This window comes from Aspergillus brasiliensis (genome assembly GCF_001889945.1).
Source record: "Aspergillus brasiliensis CBS 101740 unplaced genomic scaffold ASPBRscaffold_10, whole genome shotgun sequence".
NCBI lineage: Eukaryota > Fungi > Ascomycota > Eurotiomycetes > Eurotiales > Aspergillaceae > Aspergillus > Aspergillus brasiliensis.
Genome location: NW_027137451.1, coordinates 183,983 through 203,189, shown reverse-complemented (window position 1 = coordinate 203,189; position 19,207 = coordinate 183,983). Strand labels below are relative to the sequence as shown.

The following is a 19,207-nucleotide window of genomic DNA, read 5'->3' as shown; positions in this document are numbered from 1 at the left end:
GCTGGTCTGTGCATCGTTCCTTATCTTAGCGCCCGCTTATCGAGACTCTCCGACTCTCACCAACACTCGGGCGACAACTGGCCAGTGCCGTTGTAAACAAGCCGGAACTCCTCTCTGTCTGATCCATCGTCCCGGAAGATTCAGAATATTCTGACAGATTCCCTCAAGCAGCCACTATCATGGTCTGTCTGTCATACAGACATCCACATACAAAGTCTATGTATTTCAAATCACATGGCGATGACAGGTCATTCCGATGCAGAAGACTCCGTCCATGATCTATCAGAGCCATCCAAAGTACTGCGACTCGAGTTGGCTGGCACACCACTAGCCTTCCAAAACCTCAGTTTTCGAGATCTCCGAGAAAACGGATGATTGAGGGATTGGAGGCACCATGAAATCCTCTTAGCTTCACATGGCACCATTAGGATGCCGAGCTCTCCGCGCGAAAATTGAAAGAAACGCGTGGTCCATCCTTAGAAAAATAAACGATGGCAACTGGCATCAACCGATCAGGGCCACGGTGAGTCCACTTGTCAAAAGTACTTGCATACAATTGACTCATTCTTCGTCTCGACCTGCACACAGTCAGTTTGCGGAATCTGAATGGAGGTGCCTGGACGGAGTACTCCGTCTGACTGCAGAAGTGTGGACAGTACCCTGGACATGCGTCTATCTATCCTCACACTAATGCAGGTATCCACGGCATCGAAAGACTGATAGGCTTTTCGTCCGGTGGATTTTGTGCTGACAAGTATTCCGTACAGCGGATGATTTCAATCCGACTCAGAAGCTACTGTATGTGACGGGGATCTATGGCTATCGTGCATGGCTCACAGATGCGAAAGCAACTGGCACTTCAAATTTTTGGGTTATTATATCGTGTTTGATTGGCTTTGGCAAACGGTGGCGCGTGAACGCCAGCTGATACTTCAATTGGAAGAATAGTTTAGTCACTATCGCCGAGCAACGCGAATTTTGAGTAGACACGCAAGCAGGAACGACGAGAAAAAGAGAGAGCAAGCGAGAGAGAGAAAGAGAGAGTGTGTGTTTATCCACGTGTGGACTTTATTATCTTAGAGTCCATGCTATATGCTCTATTCGATGCATGGCAGAATTCCTAATAATGTTTATATATAGAAAATCTCGCTGCGCTCGACCTGTCCAGACGCTCGCTGTCTGACCAGAAGGCAACCAGCTGCCTCGTCTCCATGCGATCAAATCTAGGCGATGAATATTCCATACCCAGGACCGATTTATGGACACTGTTGACGCAAATGGTTCAAGAAACGGTCTCGAATAGTGATTTTGATGATTCTTTGACAGAGTCGCTACGGGTATGATTCCCGAGATTTATAATTGGGAGTGGACGCCACGATTGTGTGACCCAGCTCCTGATGGCTCAACGAGATCTTGATGCAACTCCACTTCGGCCAATCCAGAGTGCAGATGTACTGATCAACCGATGGATATGGCTCTGCGTGGAACTATCAGTGCGGTGGCGGCGTGTGAGGGTCACCGGAGCCAAATGCGCAGCACCAGATGCTGCTTTCCTTCTAAAAAAACGCACGCTATGGCCAAGAGACAATGCAATCGATAATCGCCCAATTTTAAAGATAAATAGACAATAATTAACTGAATGCACTCGAGCTTCGTCTGCGGTTGGCTGTTTTTGGTCAAGCCGGAGGATGGTCCCGGCGCGCCTAGTCGGATGTGATACATCGCCTTTTCTTTTCCACGCCGGGCGTTTCAGTCAAATAACCGCACCAACACCAGCGCCCTACTGATCAATCAGCATTGTTTGACACAATTGATGGACTGTCCGTCGAGTCTCCTCATGGGCTGTAGATGGAGACACGGATTTCCGCCTGTACGGTACTTTGGCCCCCCTGCATGTCCGTTATTTAATGTGGCTCTGTTCAAGGCCCCGGAAACCATACCATGCAATTCCTGAAGAAGGAAATGACAGGTCGCATCGACCAGCTGGTGCACCCAGAAGTACTTTTGATAACGGGTAATGCCTCCCCCCTCACTAGGTGCAGTCCTTATCCAGAAACGAATCAATCATTTTGGGATTGATGTAATTGTCGATAGGGGAGAAAGTATGACAGTCCCCTGCATCCCTTGCTCTACTCATCCCTGCCCCTGTGTAGGACCTGTGGCAGGACGGATTTTGATTGATACCCTCCCTGTACAACATCAATAAGCAAAGGCCTCTTAGGGGGAAACAGGGTGTCACCTGATGTCAGCCAGGGGCACAGGCCATTACCAGGCACCATGGGAAGGACGAACTCGGAGATAATCGCTTCTTGCAGCTTGCCTGGCCTCTGCGCTGTGGCATGGCTCAGTGACAGCTCCGGCCCCAGTGCCAGGGCAAGGAGTTCTGGGCTCCACGATCTGCTGGCTGCGCAGACTGTCATCCAGCCCGTCAGTTGGAGACAGACAGCTCTACGCACCATGTACTCCGTAAGCACGCCGGTCGTATGCAAGTGCCTCCGCAGACGCATAGAACAATCCATGTATGCATCCAACCAGAGGAGAGTTTTGGATACACCGTCGATCCACCGTCTCTCCACTTTTTGTCTTTGACAGACCAGACTGGATTGTATTTTTTCCCCCCCAGTGTCCGCGGATGCAGTCAATGGCTGATCATCATCGACAGTATTCATAACCCTAGCGACACCGCAGGGCTGGAACTCGTCGCTTAGGCCTCTGCTGTGCATAGAGGCGTCTCCAGTCACTCTCCGCAAAACTTAAGTACGCACAATGGCTGCAAGAAAAACCAGAAAAAGAAAATTGCGCGAGGCACCAAATGTACCTTTTTGCTGCCTTTACCCATCTATCAACCTGAGTTTGTCCCAAGACCATATTGTGGCTGCTCTCTATCATTTGCTTATTTGTCTCCTCCCTTGCTTGCTTTTCCTACCCTCCCTTTCTGCACCTATTGGACCAAGCTCCTGTCCTAGGGTCGGTCCGTGAATCCGGAGCAGCAATTAGACATGACTGAGGATCTTCACGGGCTCGGTACCATTGGTCTATTGGCATCCTTCTGGTAAGACAGAACCGTTACTGGGTCTCCCCAAGCGCAAAACGTTTATATCCCCATCCTCTCCCCCTTCCCCTGCGAGTGTCCCCTTCACAGTGCCACGCGGAACAGTGCTCCTTTCGCTCATTGGGGGGTCAGTCGGACCCCAGGTTTTATATGAGTAACGTTGGTGGTCTCTGTACACAGAGGCCCGTGTACTCGTGAACCCTCGGCCACATTGTACCCTTGTTCAGCTCCCCTTCTCTGGAACACCGACAGACTAAGCCTTGTCCAAGACTGCTGCCACGGAACGAGCATTTGGAAAGCGACCATGATGGGCTCTCACTTTCATTTCGCCCGTACGGATGATGATGCGCACGGGTCATACTTGTCACCCCGAGGGGGTCGAGCGTTAGCCGTCAGTGTGGTCTTTACCAGTCTAGCAACATGTTGTGTTGCCGCTCGTATTTACACGCGCACCAAGTTGATGCACCGCATGGAGCCAAACGACTGGATGATAATGCTGGCCTTGGTAGGTTCCTGAATCCCTGACGGGGAGATAGCAGGCTGCTGACTACCTGGATTGACAAGACGTTGTCCTATGTCTTTATGGGTCTATTCGTCGTGGAGGCCGTGAATGGGATGGGCATGCATGAGGCACACATCCCGCCATCAGTCCTGGCGAAACAGATGAAGGTAAGTCGGTTTGTCGTACAGGATGCGCTGCCTCGCATTAACATAACTTGGTCGATTAGGCATTCTGGCTCACCATCCCGTTCTACAACGCCGCATTGTTGCTCGCCAAAGCGTCAATTCTAATGCAGTATTTCCGCGTCTTCCCAACCCGGCGCATGCGGCGCATTTCCTGGCTCATGATCGGCGTGCTTGCTACCTACGGATCTTGGGCGGTTCTCAGTGCTTTCCTCAATTGTATCCCCGTCGCTAAATTCTGGAACCCGAGTATTCCGGGCTTTTGTCTGAGTATGGAGGGACTGTGGTTCTCGAATGCGTCTATGCACATCGCTACCGATATCGTGATCCTGTTAATACCAATCCCGGCCTTGTCTGGAATTGAACTGCCGCAGAGGCAGAAAATGGCCTTGATTTCGATTTTCGCGCTGGGTGGATTGTGAGTGTCCCGGTATCCACGGGTTTGTTGGCGAGGGAATATTACTGACGCTATATCCAGTGTCTGCGTAACCAGTGTGTGCCGGTTGGTTGCCCTGAAGAAGATTTCCGATTCTAGCGACCCTACCTGTAAGTCTTCCTTCCAATGGGCATCACGCGGCGTGTGGCTAAACCGAATACTTAGATGACAATGTTGGTGCTGCGGCTTGGTCTGCAATCGAATGCAACACGGGGATAATCTGTGCTTGCCTGCCTACCCTCCGGCCACTCATTTCGCGACTTCTTCCACACTTCCTCTCGACTCTAAGCGGAGGGGGTCATGCTTACGGCTATGCACATGCGCCCTCGTCGCAAAGCCAACCGCCAACGTTCTGGAACGGCACCGGCACGGTGACGACTACGATTACCACACACATGGACGATCTGGAGTTCGCTCATTGCTCGGGAGACTCGGACAGATACCTGACCCTTGTTCCGGGACATGAGCTTGGCGGCAAAGGGAGGATGATGGTGCGAGAGACCAACAACTCGACGGGTCTCCGCGGTCCGGTGACGGGGAAGGATGTGCGATCAGACATCGCATCGCCATCATCATCGTGAACAATGTGCTCGGATCAAAATGAGTCAACATATCTAATGTCGTTCTTACTGCTTATATATTATAGGATCTATTGTTACCTTTTCATTCTTTAAGCGTGTGTTTCCTTGTTGTCTATACCTCTGCCGATGTATCTACTGGCTATTGCCTTGTTCGACCAAGTTGCTATATATATACTATAACTATTCTTTGTTTCAGCCGCCCCCCGTCTTCCAAGATAAGACCAAGTGGGAATCTGACAGCTAGCCCTAATCGGCAAGCAATCCCTTGCCGGGCGTCCACTAACTGCGAAGCGCTGCAGTGGATTGAGAGGTATGACCCACTCAAATTATGGGCGATGCTGCCATCTTCGGGCCTCGGTAATAAGCAGTGAGGTTGATGATCCGTACCGATGATCTAGCAGTTGAGGAGTCAGTCGCAGGTCATGCAGCGGCAACTTGCTTGCAGACGGCCATTTTGCCTCCATTCTGCAAACCAATAACCCGGTACAACACTATAAAAGAGCATTTCAACAAACTGGAGGCCTCGCAATCGGACCGAAGGTAACTATCACTAAATTCCGATTTCTTTATTCGGTGACTCGGCAAGATCGTTCATTGATGATCTGAGGTAAGATTATAGTCCGTCGGCCCGTAGCATGGGCCACCAGGTCTGGCCTATCGCCGAGTTTCAAGCCTCGACTACCGAGCTAACGACCGGTAGTTACTATACTTGCCTTGTCAGCGATATGAACCTCTGACGCTCTATTTGTGTCATGGACCCTGTGTATAATATGATGCACAGGTGGCCAGGCCTGATGCTGACCCGGTAGGATTTTAAGATTGAGTGCTTCTTTAGGTTAGATTGTCGTCCTTTTCATAGACAACATGATACTTGTATTCCTGGCAGTTGTATTATGCTTGGTAATTGGTAATCTGGAATCTAAAGATGAAAGCAAACATGGCGCTGGGTGTATAATGGATCCTATACGCCGAATATGCTGCGCGAGGCCATACCTCCTGCCCGGTCCCTTCTGTCTTTCGGTGTCAGAGAACGAAATCTTGCCCACATCACCCACCGTTACTTTGCTCGATGGACGACTATAAGGACACAGACATGAAAATTGGTGGAGACATAGAGTCCTCAGGCCCTGAGTATGCTTGCAACGAATGCCGGATCCGCAAGGTTCGATGTGACAGGAGAACGCCGGTGTGCTCTAGCTGTCGCAAGTCAGGATTGGTCTGTCAATACACCAAGGGGAAGCGGATTGATCATACCAGGAAGCTGTCTGCCTCTCATCCCAAGATTGCTGACACGACTGACTCTATTGCAGCGTAGATGATGTCCAATCACTCGCAGTTCGCTTGCAACGATTTGAAGAAGCCGTTGTCCGATTTTCATCCAGCGTGCAGGCCTCCACCTCACCTCTCACCAATGTGTCGACCACCTCTTACAGCCCCAATACCCGGCGATCAAGTCTCTGGGATTCATGTAGCAGCTCATATACCTCCGAGGAAAGCCTGACGGGCGGGCTATCAGATCAGTCGGCTGTTGAGCCCGAGGGGAGTCATGGACACACGCAATTGAGCTGGATTTATGCTGAAGCTCAAGCTGCCGGTGATAAGTTTGCCTCGTCATTGTCACCATCTAGCAGCCCCGAGCCGTCAGCCAAAGGGTCTTTTACCCCTAGCTCGGTGCTACAAGCTCAGATTGCGGATGCGAGTGCGCTCTTCCAACGACTGGCCACCGACAGCCCTCCATTGTTGGATTTCACCCAACATGATGACCACCCGCCCTGTCTCCCGCCACGAGCCCTTCTGGAGGCCTTCATTGATACATACTTCACTGAGCTCAGTCCGTTGCTCCCCATATACGACCGGCAGAGCGTCCTGATGGCCATGCAGATTCAGTACGAAACGCTGGACGCTTCCGATCCAGCCTGGATTGTATCGTTCAGCAGCATTCTCCTCCAGGTGTTGGAAGCAAAGTCCACCGCAGCGAGGAAAACAGGTGTAATGTCGCCTGACACGCTGATAGAGGAACTAATTCTCCACCTGTTACAGAATATCCGACGATGTTACAACAACTTTGAGGGACTACTCCAACCGCGTATGGCGAATGTGCAAGCCCTTTTGAGCCTGGTATGACAGACAGCACTCTTATTGAATTTAAGAATCTAATTACAAGGATATGGTACAGGCTTTGGTTACTCTCAAATACTGTAGATTCACGCTGTTCGAGACAGTCTTCACCCAGGCATGTGAGCTCGCCAAGTCGATGGGGCTACACCGAAGCATGGACAATGCTACAGAACAATGCGTCGAGGGTCAGAATCTTCTCTGGTCTCTCTTCATTGTCGATGTGAGATTGTCATCGCCATAGTTGTTCTCTACTGACTGAACAAGAAACACGCTTCCCTCGTAGCCGGTACACACTGCCTGCTGCCATTCTATGACATTGGTTTTCCGCGTCCCAAAAGCACCGGCATCTTGCTTGATGACCAATTCGGTGCACGCATCTCCCTCGCTCATATACAAGAAAGAATCTCCCGCAGCCTTTACGCCAGATTGCCTCGTCTGAGCTGGAAACGTCTAAGACGGCGTGCCTATAAGCTCGCCCGGCAGATCAACGATTGGACCACTCAGCACAGTCACATTCTCTACCCCCCAGCCAGCACCACCACCACTGCGCAGCAGGCCATCGAACTCCGATACGCCGTCTGCATCTGTAATCTACTGGTGCAACGCTGCATACCTCCTCCGGAGAGTCGGCGCGCTCGAATTGAGCACGCCCGCACGGGGTTGCAACTTCTTCAGGAATTATGTGAGAGCTACCATCCAGGCGACAGCATTTCCGGCTTCGTCATCTTTGAAAGGTAAACTATATCATCTTCCATCTTACCCTCAACTGTCAGAACCAAGAACTAATGCAGAGTGTTTGGCAGTATTCTCCTTCGTTATCCCATCGTCCCATTTCTCGAAGTCTACATCCACCTCCTCACTCCGGACAGCAATAATAATCCAGCTGCCCTGACATCCGACGTTGATACCCTTGTTTCCTTCGCTACACGTGTGGACTGTCTTGCTACCAACGCTTGTGGAGGTTCTCATGCCGATACTATCCGCTCTATATCTCAGCTCTGTAGTCAGGTTGCTAGCTCGCTTCTCCAGCACCACGCAGGGCTTCCAGCACAGACAACAGCGCCGTGTAACCCCGAACCAAGCTGTGAGCTGGGAACACCGCCACAGAAGGGTCATACTGTTGATTACGGTGACACATGTGGCTGGGATGCTGATTTCGGGATGATGGATGCGTATGGTAGTCGCTACTAGAGATGTGATGGTTTATGGCTTTAAATGTGTGTCTAGTAATCGTTATGCCAGTTATCACTTGAGTAGTCTTCAACAGACTCTAGAATAGTTAGCCATCTTTCATTCTCTGCTTCCCGGCATTACATCTGACCATGTTGAATGACTTGCAAATCATAATATGTTACCAACATGAAATGTCCCAATACAACCAACGCCATACAAACAAATCGTCAACAACAGCCACCTACTACTGCAACGGATTGACCACATTCACACTCAGCAATTCAATCAACTCATCCACATCCTGCAACTCCTCCATTCCCAGCACAGCCTTTTCAATCTTCTCCTGTCTCTCCACCCCAATCAACCCCCCGGTCAACCGACGAAACTTCTCCAGAATCTCCTCATTCGAAATCGGTTCATCCACCCCCTTGGGCTTCAACAACGAGTGCTGAACCTGACTACCATCCACAAACGTGATAGTAATCAACGCACCGCACCCAATATTTGGCCGATCCAACTCCGCCGTATGCGTACAGCTCGTCTTCCCAATCAACTCCCACACCTCATCCCGATCCAACTTCCCCGATGAGAACTGCTCCAACAACACCTGTCCATCTACCAACTGCGACGCCGCCACAAACGCGGTATTCATCTGCGCTCCCGTCGGCGTCAACGGCCTCGTCTCCGGCGCCCACCCACAATGATGGAACACCGCGTCACTCAACTGAATCTGAATCTGCTTGATCTCCCCCAACTTCTCCTTCCGTCCAAGCCGGTCCGGATACATCTGCTGCATCTCCGCCAAACACTCGATAGTGCCATGAATCCCCCCACAACACGCGTGCAACTTCAACCGAATCCACTCCGCCGTATGCCAAAACGTCCCCAAGTCCTTCGCCACCTCCTCCGGCTTCGAACTCGGCGTGTGCTTCGATCCCAGTCCAAACATTGCCAGAAACCCTCCATACGGCCGCTCAAACACCTTCTTGATCCCCTCGTATCCTCCCCACGCCAACATCGTCCCTAGCAGTCCATTCCGCGCCGCAAACCCGTGATGCATCCGCTTCACCATCCCGTCGTACTGCGCCGCCATGAGCCCGCATGCCTGCGTCGCCGCCACCCCGATCGCATCTTCGATTTGACCCGCTGATAAACCGAGTAGTTTCGCCGAACTACCTGCGGCCGCGGGTCCACCGAACACAGATCCGCAGTGCCATCCCTTCGCGAGCATCTCCGTGCCATGCAGCGCCATGCCGACACGCGGACCGATCTCGAACCCTACCACCGAGGCGAGAAGAAGTGTTTTCCCGTCGATGACGCGCGGGCTGGTCGGATGGTCCCGCGCACTGACGGCTGCTGCGAAGAGCGGGGGGATCACGACTGCCTGGGAGTGAAGGGGCGCCACGCTGTGGTAGTCGTCTACTTCGCAGGCTTGGATCCAGGAGCCGTTCAGGGTAGCGGCGGCGATGGCACCGAGGCGCTGATAACATAGCATTAGTACCTTTACACTAGATCGATCCGTCCATTCACGTCATAGTTTGAAGAAAGAAAAGATCGATAGATGGAAGGGAGGAAGGTTTACCTCTTCATAGCCAATAACCACATGCTTCCCCTGCCCCTCGAACGCAGTCATCGCATCAAACGCCTTCTGCGACCATGGGACACGCGCACCGACTAGGGCGCAGGCGATTCCATCGAGGAAGAGGTATTTGGCGCGGGTGCGAACAGAGTCTGGGATATCGTCTAGTTGGAGAGAGGCGATCCAAGAGCAGAGTTGGCTAGTGACGCCGTTGGAGGAGTTGTATGCTTTGCTTTCTTTTGTTTCTTCCTCAGTATTTTCTTGGACTTGCTGCTGAACGGTTTCTTTCGGATCGTCTGCCCCGTTGAGAGTGGTAGTGATGGTATTGCTATTGGTAGGGATCGGAGAAGTAGCAGCAGAAGCTGCCTCCGATTTAGCGGTAACGATGACCATATTGGATGTAGTAGTATATGATTTCCAGGTATGTATATCCTTGATGAAGAGAAAATTGAAGCAACAGAAAGAGCGAATCCAGCAGAATCTAATGAACAAATAGACATATTTATACCTAAACGTTAGGAAGAGAACTAACAGAAGAAACTAACGTCATCCATATGACAAGGACAAGGACAAGGACAAGGGCCAAAGCAACACGGACAATCTCGGTGTCTGTCTCTGCCCTACCACACTACCTGTTCTACTAGACTACTACCCTCATATCGCCTCCCACAACCAGGTAAGCAGTTACTAGTAGTAGTTATCCCACGCAAGCCCCTCAATTAATATCCCGACCAGGAAAATGATTGGTCCCGGCAATGCAGGAAGGAAGCTAGTTGGACGCCTAAGAAGTAGTCTAATGCTCCTCCAGTCGGATAAGAGGAGGAGTTCGGGGGGGTGCAATTTGGGAGAGAAGTCAATGAACTTGAGAGGTGAGGTGAGGGCCCTAGGTTCTGGGCCGACGGGTTCCGAGAGCCGATTTTGCTGTTAGTCTGTTTTTCTTTTTTAGTTTTGGGTTCAGGATGTCTGGTGATCTTGCTTGACATTCATGTGATGTAGGAAACAGTTTAGAATTCTTTTTGAAGGGACTGATGCTATCGATTGGAGAGTGGTGTTGTCTGTATACTTCGCAAAATTACTTCCTCGTTAGTTAACCAGTTGTGTGGGATGGAAAGTAAGCAGTAAGCAGAAAGCAGTAAGCAGACCGGGTATTCGGGGCCTCCTATGCTATAGAGAGCAGGACATATACCTTATCAACTCCCTACATAACTAATCATCTACCTAACTATATTGGTGTACTATTATAGTTGGTAATTAGTGAAAACTGTCGGGCACGCGGAATGACGTATGACATGAGTGGAGGCAATTAATTACCCTCTTGGGAAAACAATCTATCCACTTGAATCCTGTTGCTCGTATAGCCCATTCTTGAGTTCTATTCTAAACTTCGGGAGTTACGTGATCTGCGGATTGTACTCCATGCTACTTTGAATCCTAAGATATCACTAAACCCACCAGTCAAGCTTGATTCCCTGGAAAAAGGATCGTATACTCTCACCAACCTCGGCAACTCCAATGCCGTGGGTAATGTATACCGAGAAATGCGAGACTTGAACATCAGGATCATCGCAGAATGTCTTTCCACCACTATAACTGAGCCCTTCCATATTTACCCACCGATCGCACCACACTCCAGAGGCTGGTTTCCAGTCCTGCCGTATTGGGAGTGATTGGATTGGTCTTTCATTGCCCTTGCTGGTTACTTCGTACGTAACATGGTGTGTGGCAGTCACAAGGTATCATAGTATTGCTGGACACTGCCAGATTAATAGATGCTCAGAGGAAAAGAGCGCCAAAGCTCTAATATGGGGAGGAGGTTGTACTCCGGGAGCCTGACGGACTTTAGCTCACCCTGTGCCGTATAATGAAGTAGAATGAACCCGCTAGAGGCTATAAAACCGTGCATCTGCAGGGTCCATGAGAAGAGACAGTGTTGGCTGTTCTTGCCTACACGCTGTAGAGACACCTGGAGGAGGTATGGGGCTGTACGTGACAGTCTTTCGGGGCCATGGAGGGCGAGTGGGAATGCAGATGTGTTTATGATTTCTGCTGATATAGTATCTATTGCTCACTCGAGCTCTTTTTCGGTATATTGTAGATAGAGTATTGTTAATTCTTCCATGCTGGAGAGGAGATATCTGGGATACAGGCAGACATAGGAATATATAGACGGCCAAGTAAGGCTGTTGGTAGAAGGGAACTCCACGAGTCATTTCCTTGCCTTGGATTAATCCTGTGCTATACTAGAAAAAAGATCGACAACTTGGCATACTACCATGTCAATCGAAATTGCTTCCATCAAAACCTCACAATCTATATAGCAAACTATCCTTATACTAGGTATCATATATTAGCCGAGCAAGTAACCAAGTCAATCATACGTTTTCAACCAAGTAAGCGGCGTCTCCGGCATCATTTTTGCAGCCAGCAATTCCCGCCTCAAATTATGCACACACAACACCTCCCCACCAGATATTGTGTCTTCTGCCTCCAAAACCGTCCACCACGCCCGAAATATCGGTTTGAACCTCTCCTTCTCAAAGAACTCCTCAAGTATGTCTACTAACTCATATGTCCACATGTACGTAATCTCAGTTCGCCAGTACCACCCATGTCCCTTGATTTCCCAGTCCCGCGCAGTGAGAAGCATCATCGCCTCGACATACCGCACCGGCATGGGTATTTTGACCGGATACAGGGTATCAGGGAACCGGCCGAGATGACAACAATCCTCCTCGGGAGGAAGACGATAATCACTGGCTAGGATGAAATGGGGATCATCTTCGGTCAATTCTTCCAGGGTGAGTTCGGGCAGGTCCCAGAAGAAATTGTGCTTCTCGTATAGACAGAGGTCGGTGTGGAATTCTGCATCCAGTTCTCCCCAGAAATGGCCGTTCAGGTGGAATGAATAGTAGGGGATGAAGTGGTTTTCTTCAGCTGAGCCGGTCGGTTGCCTCGGACAGCGAGGACACTCCAGATTGGCATAGTACAGGGGTTGTTTGTCGGGGAAGTTTGCTTTGCGTAGGATGCGAATCGCTTTGTCGATGTCGTGGCTTTCGAAAACGAGTTCAATGCTCTGTTGGGTTGCGTTAGTCGCTTTGTTGCAGTTTGTTGTTGTGAAGATGGAATGACTTACGCCGCGGAGTCCAGGCGCTCCCATGGCCTCAAACATGTAGTCACCGATTAGAAAGCATGGTATGCCATTCTCTTCGAGAAGCTGCACTATATCTGCGATTAGCTCGTAGTTTACCTCCTGACCTTTGTATTGGTATCCGGGCATTTTGGCTATGGTGCAGGTGCAGATGAACCAATATCGTTGTAGGGTAAAGAATGGTATCCTCGGGTGAGAACTGATAGGAATATAAATCATTTGGAGTTGCGAGTTTGATAATGGTGATTGTCGAAGCCAAGCCTCAAGCAAACAGACGACATGGCTCTGGTGAGTATAACATCCACCATGTTGGGGATATGTCAACAGGGCAGTTCCGTGTCCTGCAAGACATCATAAAGTATCAGAACGTCCTACTGGACTGCAGCGAAATGCGCAGCTGTCGAATTAGGGCCTTTCCAGATGAAGAGAGAGCTGTAAGTGATAGAAGTGTATATTATGCATTTACCTGCTTTCATTCAAGGTCTTTCAGACATGTTCCAGTTCGATATCATATCCTGGAAAATCCATTGACAAAGCTGTGAGAGTAGATTGCGCCGTGCTGTAACTTCCCATATGCACATATGTTGATACATCTGTTACGGTTTTAGGTTCAAGTTCATCTCTTAAAGAGTCTTTCCCAAGTACACCTTCCTCATATCGCAAGTCTGTCCAGGTAGTACTAACACGATTAAAGCAGAGATATTCTTCGGGAAGGAAATCCGTTCCTATCCAAGTGCCGGCCAAGGGAACTGACCTTTTATAAGGTTCTATCGACGAACAATGTTCCATTGAAATTTCAACGGAGGATTCCGGGAGAATAATCCAAGCAGCTGGCTCTGGCGTACAAACAATGAGCAGAGTAAACATACCTATATCCTCTAGGCTTCATTTGTGGAAGATTCCCCTCTGATTCGATTGCTTGGCTTGAAACTTCCGGTTCTCTCAAGCAGTTCAACTTCGCCAATTATGCAGGCATCGCGAATTAATGCATCTGAACATAGCAAGCAATAGTGCAGGAATTTCCAAACCTCCTGTTAACGCCATATGACTTATACTATGCTTACTACGTTATTGAAAGTAAAATTCAGTATCACTGCCATTACCGCTATCGGTGATCCTGGATACAGGGCTCGGCATTTCTACATGGCCAGTGAAAGTAAAACGGCTGAATCTTCACAGCACCTTACAGAAATGCATGGCAGCTTCACCAAGTTATGATGAATTTGCTTTCCTATTTCGTCTTTTTATTCTCCACGCTTCCCCTCTTACTTAGTTGAATTGGTGAGCTCTGGCATATTAACCAAGTAAAGTTGCTCACTTCACACCCTCCCAGACTGTGACTATGAACTGCATCATATTGAAGAAGACTGTTCCACCATCATTCAATGATCCAATACTATCCCTATATATATAAAGGCCAAATGACCCAGCTGGCAACTTGAGTCTTCGCTTGATCATCATAACCCGTCAAAACAGCGCTTTTGCCAAGTAGGCCAAAACGATATATCGCTGGCTACTGAGCAGCAGGAATGACTTTATGTCTTCACATATTCTCAAAAACATATTCTGTCCTCTTCAGGAACCATTACTCATACTACTTATATTTACCGTTCCCATTTCTCATGACTCCAATTTCCTCGAACGTCACTGTCAGCCATATCTGAGGAAACAACCACATACAACGTCTATCGGGTCGCTTTCGAGCAGCCAAATGCACCGGACCACGAGGCTATCGCCCTGATCCCCACCCAAGGCGACGAGCAGGGTGCTGGTAAATTCTACCATGTCAGAGACGTCGACCTAGTCATGGACTATGAAACAAGGCCATGATACCGGTTTGCTGGGAGTAGAAGCTTCAAGGAGTCGAGGTTGGTGTATCAGATTCCAAGGATACACCTTACACGCTTTGAAGAAATAAGCAAGACGACCGCCCAGACCACGAAGAGGAAAGCAAGGATAACAGAAGGACGAAGAGACCTCGGCATCAGAGAGCACAGGATAATTTCTTTGTCAATTCGGGGATAATTAGTGCCATCTCCAACTGCCCCAAAAGTGAAGTCTCTCACGGAAACTCATCAGTGGGCTATCACTCCGCCACACGACCCCAGAGCGCTGACAGAATCGAAGCCGGATCCACCTATATGAAACTGTTCCGACTGGGTTGATTGAATGATCATGGGGAGCTTTTTAAAACCTCATTCGTTCGAATTCGACGATTTGACACTTTGGTCCATGCATAGTCGGGATGAAAGCTTACGTAGTTCTACCTGAAGCTACCTAAGCAACAACCATTTCACTAAAACAGTCTGAAGTGTCAAAAGATGCAGCGGAGCAGGAGAGCAGGATTCTATCTGCTATTAGAGCTTTAAAGAAGTATCAAGATAGCAGCTAGTCTTTAAAGAAGGCATCTCAATCTAGAAAGCAAGACATAAAATACAGCAGCTAGATTAGAGTCAGATAGAGGAGACAGGATCCCAACCACCTACGCGCGCACATCCCCGCTGCAGCGAGTGCTATACAATTGGTTCTAAGAGAAATCAATGGATGTTATATCTTTCCCGCTTCCTCCGATTATTGTGTGCATGAAAGGCTTCCCATTAGTTTCGCCCCTCATTTTATGAATTACCTGGAATGCGACTCTTTCCCAGGTTATTTGTCATTAAGCCTCAGTCTGATAAAGAGTAAGATTGTTCTTCACGTCACAGACTCCTCTGTCTTACGAGCACTATGATTTTCTTGCTCAAATGAATGGCAATTTGTACTTTGTGGAATAGTTATGGGTTGGATGTTCTCTCCACCAGACCGCCTCTCTGACCGCTTAAAGCGGCAGAACCCAATCGACCTCGCAAAGAAAAGTGCGGATATAGACGGTTATAAACGGATCTACATTTCATACAGCTCCGAAAAAATGAGTCAGCATTCTGGATACTTTTTCACCGCCTAAGGGGCAGGGGGCCAGAAAATGGTTCGCAACGCTATACAGTGTTTGTTTACACCACTGGAGTACTTCTGCTTGTGGCAGTAGCTAGACTTTCTTGTTACATATTCGGCGGGATGCTTTGCCACTTGTCTGGATTGTATCTGTTCTGTCGCCGTTGACCGTATTCTATTCGAGCATGGGCGTTGTAGTAGTAAAAGCCATATCTCGGGCTGTGGTATTACGAAGGGAGAAGAAAACAATTGGGTGTTTATCTTCATTACATATGACTGCATGTAAGGAATATATGTGAATTCGATGCAGAAATGATGCGGATGATCATGTATATGGCATAATTATCTTCACCAAAGGGTTGCCGCCATGAATGAATGAGCAGTATACTCAGGATAATATGGCTCAAGACACTGCAGCAAGTAATCGGTCCAATCATTCTGCCATCTCCAGACATAGAGAGCTTTGGCAAACTCCCAATATTCAGGGTACCAGCCACTAAACTCCCAGTCAACAATTCCAGTGACTTTTCCATTATCGTTGACCATGATATTGGCGTGACGTAGGTCTCCATGAGTGAAGACAATGCGGTGTTCCCTCTCCGAAAGCATCCCAGTCAAAAAGCTCTTGATGTGCCGTTTGGGTGCCTGTGCTTGATACGCTTCAACAAGTGTCCTGTTGAAGTCATCTTCTGAATTGAATGGCCCTGAAATGTTGTATATCAGTGGTTAGGTGACGGTGAAGATGAGAGGAAAGGCTACTACTCACCCTTGTTGAAATAGTTCTCCAAGATTGGATCTGTAACAGGGCCAGGACCGACGGAGCCAATGTAATTGCCATTACCATTGCCAATCTGGAGAAGCTCGTTGATATACTCTTTGAGTTGGACAGCAATTCGGGCTTTTGTAGTACTGTCATAGGTCCCCCACGCCTTGTTAAGAGTCTGAGACCCCACAAAGCTCATGAAGATATAAGTATCATAGAGACTTCCATAGTCATCAATATTCCGATTAAATGGCCCGTGAGTATAGTAAGCAAAGATCTTTGGCACCGGGACTGTTTTCGTATGTTGCTCGACAAATATCATATTCTTCGCCTCAGTCAAGGTCACATGCGCCCCAAATTTCACCACCATTTCAGAAGATATCTTCGCTATCTTCACGCCACCCCAGTTGAATATGGTATTGCTAGGGCTAAGCATCTTTCGGATATCATCTGGGTAGGGCACTTCGAAATTGGGGACCGTGTACTGGACATCTACCTGCGGTGTGCAGTCCACACTTTCTTTCGTGCTAGACATGGTGGTGAAGGGGGAAAGTGATTGTTGAACCAATATAGTAGAAAAAGCAGACTAAGGTGCTGAAAGGGTTGGTAGGAACCAAGTAACAGGGTATGATGATGCCTGAACGAAATTCGATGGGAGATTTGGGGGGGGGGGGGGTAAGCCACGGACGTCTGGAGCAGCGTGATGCGCTGCTTCTAATACCGTCCGGTCGTGCTGCTTTCCAGACGGTCACAAGTGTAACGAGTACTATATAAAGGAACTCGGATCCGATAGAAGTGGCTGGTTGCAGGTAGTTAATTGCCTTCTCAAGGGCTTATTTTCTTATTCACAACTTGACTTATAAATGAACTAATGAGTATTTGCTCCTCTCTGGCCAATTCACATCAGCAAATTAGTTCTTCGAGTTCTTGTCACACCATAAAAAGCAGAAAATAAAATTGTTGAGTGCGATTTACAACTGCATGAGTGTATCATGGCCAATATTTGATCCATAAAAAAGTAGACTCAAATATGGAGTACTACACATAGCATTGGGAATCTATATCTAGACTATCATCAAAGTACAATGGTTGTCTAAAAGTCAGCAAACTCCTTGTCAATCTCCTCAAAGTAGTCAAAGAAGCCCTTGAATAGCTGCACTCCCAAGCCAGGGTCCCGACTGCCCGTCGTCGCCCGGATACTATGCATACTGAGCTGGGGAATGCCCACATCGATCGCCCGCATGCCAATCCGGGAGCTGGTCATGGGCCCGATAGTGCCGCCGCTGCGGGAATCATTGCGGATCTGGAAGACCTGCAGCGTCGAACCGCAGCGCTCGGCCACACGTTTGATGAAAGCATGGCTCACACTGTCCGTCGTCATGTGCCCGTTCGAGTCGGCGGATACGGATACGCCGACGTTCAGCCGTGGCGCGTGATTCTCCAGGTACACGTTGAGGAAATTGGGGTTGACGGCATGGATGACGTCTGAGGAGACGAAGAAACTGTTGGCCACGGTCTGCGCCAGCACGTTGGGACCATAGCTCGGGGCGAAGGCCTCAGCGATGCGCTCCATCACGCTGCTCATAAAGTTGGACCGAGCACCCTGGCGGAGCAAGCTGCCAATCTCCTCGTCATCAAACATGCCGACCATCTTGATCGATCCGGGGGATGTGCTATCCGGCGAAGCGATCAGGGCCTCCTGAGCCGCGTAGCAACATAGCTTGTCGTCAATCCGCCCCGCAAAGATTAGGTCCTTCTCCAGACCACCCAGCTGCGCTGGCTGACTGTCATAGAGTTCAAGTTCCCAGTTGAGGATGGTGTTGTAGTCCGTAATGCCCAATTCCTTGGAGATCACCTTGACGAGCTTCTCCGGCTGCGTAGAGGCAAACGAGCCCGCCGCGAATGGGCTCGTAGTGGATGACGTTTGCTGCTGGAAGAGATCGGAGTTGTCCACGCCAATCACAGGGACCATCTGCGTCTCCTTGTTGAAGGGGCCCTGGGATGGCGCGCCGAAGTGCGGTGCCAGGGTGGGAATGCGGGCGATCGGCCAGTCCAGCTTGACCAGTTTGGACTCGACCTTTCCGCTGCTAGGGTCCCGAACCAAGACACGTCCACCAATAGACAAATCCCGATCCCACCAGGTCTCATTCAGAGCACCCGCATACGGAGCAACTCCGAGCTGCAGGAAGCCGGCTTTCGTGGGAAGCTTGGACACGGGCTTCAACTTGGCGGTGAGGGCGTCGATGTGACCGGCCACGATGGCCATACCGTTTCCACTTTGGTAGTCTTTGCCAATGGAGAATGCGATAAACGCGCTGGAGTTTCGAGTGCAGTAGTATTTTCCGCCACGTTCGAGCTTGGAGGTCCACGCTTCGCGCTCGGGCAGGCGCTTGTATCCTTTGCTTTCCAGCTGCTTGGTGAAGCCGTCAACCGCATGGAAGATGGTCGGATTCGCAGTCATAAATTCGCAGTAGGGTTTCGCATAGTCATCTGGGTTGATGGAGCCGGGCGCCGCCGTAGGTTGCGCGGTGGGAGCAGGAGAGACGGGGGAGTAGTCCTGGACCGGGTCGGGGAGATGGCCGGACGAGCTGGGACGATAGGCCATGGCGGCCTCACGGAGGCCCATGATGCTTTTCTTAGCCATGAATATGTAGAAGAGGTAATAGAGGTAGTTTATGAAGCAGTGTAACAGTCGAGTGGCCGAATTGGAGAGGGAGAGAGTGAGGAGAGGGAGGGAATTGG

The 19,207-nt window shown here is 49.6% G+C and overlaps 7 protein-coding genes across 7 annotated transcripts; 2 read left to right on the top strand and 5 right to left on the bottom strand.

Annotated features, from left to right (window-relative positions):
* Window positions 1-1,856: 1,856 nt before the first annotated feature.
* Window positions 1,857-2,960, bottom strand: ASPBRDRAFT_274103 (uncharacterized protein). The gene is made up of 3 exons (XM_067622369.1): window positions 2,240-2,960; window positions 1,941-2,189; window positions 1,857-1,889 (listed from the first exon to the last, which is right to left on the bottom strand). The coding sequence occupies exons 1-2, from the start codon at window positions 2,721-2,723 to the stop codon at window positions 2,134-2,136; spliced, it is 540 nt and encodes a 179-aa protein (XP_067476587.1). The 5' UTR covers window positions 2,724-2,960; the 3' UTR covers window positions 1,857-1,889; window positions 1,941-2,133.
* A 396-nt stretch (window positions 2,961-3,356) lies between these two features.
* Window positions 3,357-4,753, top strand: ASPBRDRAFT_198017 (uncharacterized protein; the record flags this gene model as incomplete). Its single annotated transcript, XM_067621161.1, has 5 exons — window positions 3,357-3,557; window positions 3,617-3,721; window positions 3,781-4,154; window positions 4,215-4,282; window positions 4,338-4,753. 5 exons carry the CDS (start codon window positions 3,357-3,359, stop codon window positions 4,751-4,753), a joined length of 1,164 nt encoding a protein of 387 aa, XP_067476586.1.
* A 773-nt stretch (window positions 4,754-5,526) lies between these two features.
* ASPBRDRAFT_657139 (fungal specific transcription factor domain-containing protein) lies at window positions 5,527-8,175 on the top strand (the record flags this gene model as incomplete). Its single annotated transcript, XM_067628575.1, has 5 exons — window positions 5,527-5,558; window positions 6,064-6,871; window positions 6,930-7,091; window positions 7,136-7,605; window positions 7,675-8,175. 5 exons carry the CDS (start codon window positions 5,527-5,529, stop codon window positions 8,060-8,062), a joined length of 1,860 nt encoding a protein of 619 aa, XP_067476585.1. The 3' UTR covers window positions 8,063-8,175.
* A 113-nt stretch (window positions 8,176-8,288) lies between these two features.
* On the bottom strand, window positions 8,289-10,016 carry ASPBRDRAFT_130600 (MmgE/PrpD family protein; the record flags this gene model as incomplete). The annotated part of the gene is made up of 2 exons (XM_067618241.1): window positions 8,289-9,524; window positions 9,627-10,016. 2 exons carry the CDS (start codon window positions 10,014-10,016, stop codon window positions 8,289-8,291), a joined length of 1,626 nt encoding a protein of 541 aa, XP_067476584.1.
* Window positions 10,017-11,991: 1,975 nt separating this feature from the next.
* On the bottom strand, window positions 11,992-12,900 carry ASPBRDRAFT_657133 (uncharacterized protein; the record flags this gene model as incomplete). The annotated part of the gene is made up of 2 exons (XM_067628574.1): window positions 11,992-12,696; window positions 12,757-12,900. 2 exons carry the CDS (start codon window positions 12,898-12,900, stop codon window positions 11,992-11,994), a joined length of 849 nt encoding a protein of 282 aa, XP_067476583.1.
* A 2,883-nt stretch (window positions 12,901-15,783) lies between these two features.
* On the bottom strand, window positions 15,784-17,000 carry ASPBRDRAFT_76852 (uncharacterized protein; the record flags this gene model as incomplete). The annotated part of the gene is made up of 2 exons (XM_067629337.1): window positions 15,784-16,406; window positions 16,469-17,000. 2 exons carry the CDS (start codon window positions 16,998-17,000, stop codon window positions 16,051-16,053), a joined length of 888 nt encoding a protein of 295 aa, XP_067476582.1. The 3' UTR covers window positions 15,784-16,050.
* A 357-nt stretch (window positions 17,001-17,357) lies between these two features.
* On the bottom strand, window positions 17,358-19,207 carry ASPBRDRAFT_45639 (M18 family aminopeptidase). The gene has a single exon (XM_067625459.1). The coding sequence runs from the start codon at window positions 19,107-19,109 to the stop codon at window positions 17,559-17,561; it is 1,551 nt and encodes a 516-aa protein (XP_067476581.1). The 5' UTR covers window positions 19,110-19,207; the 3' UTR covers window positions 17,358-17,558.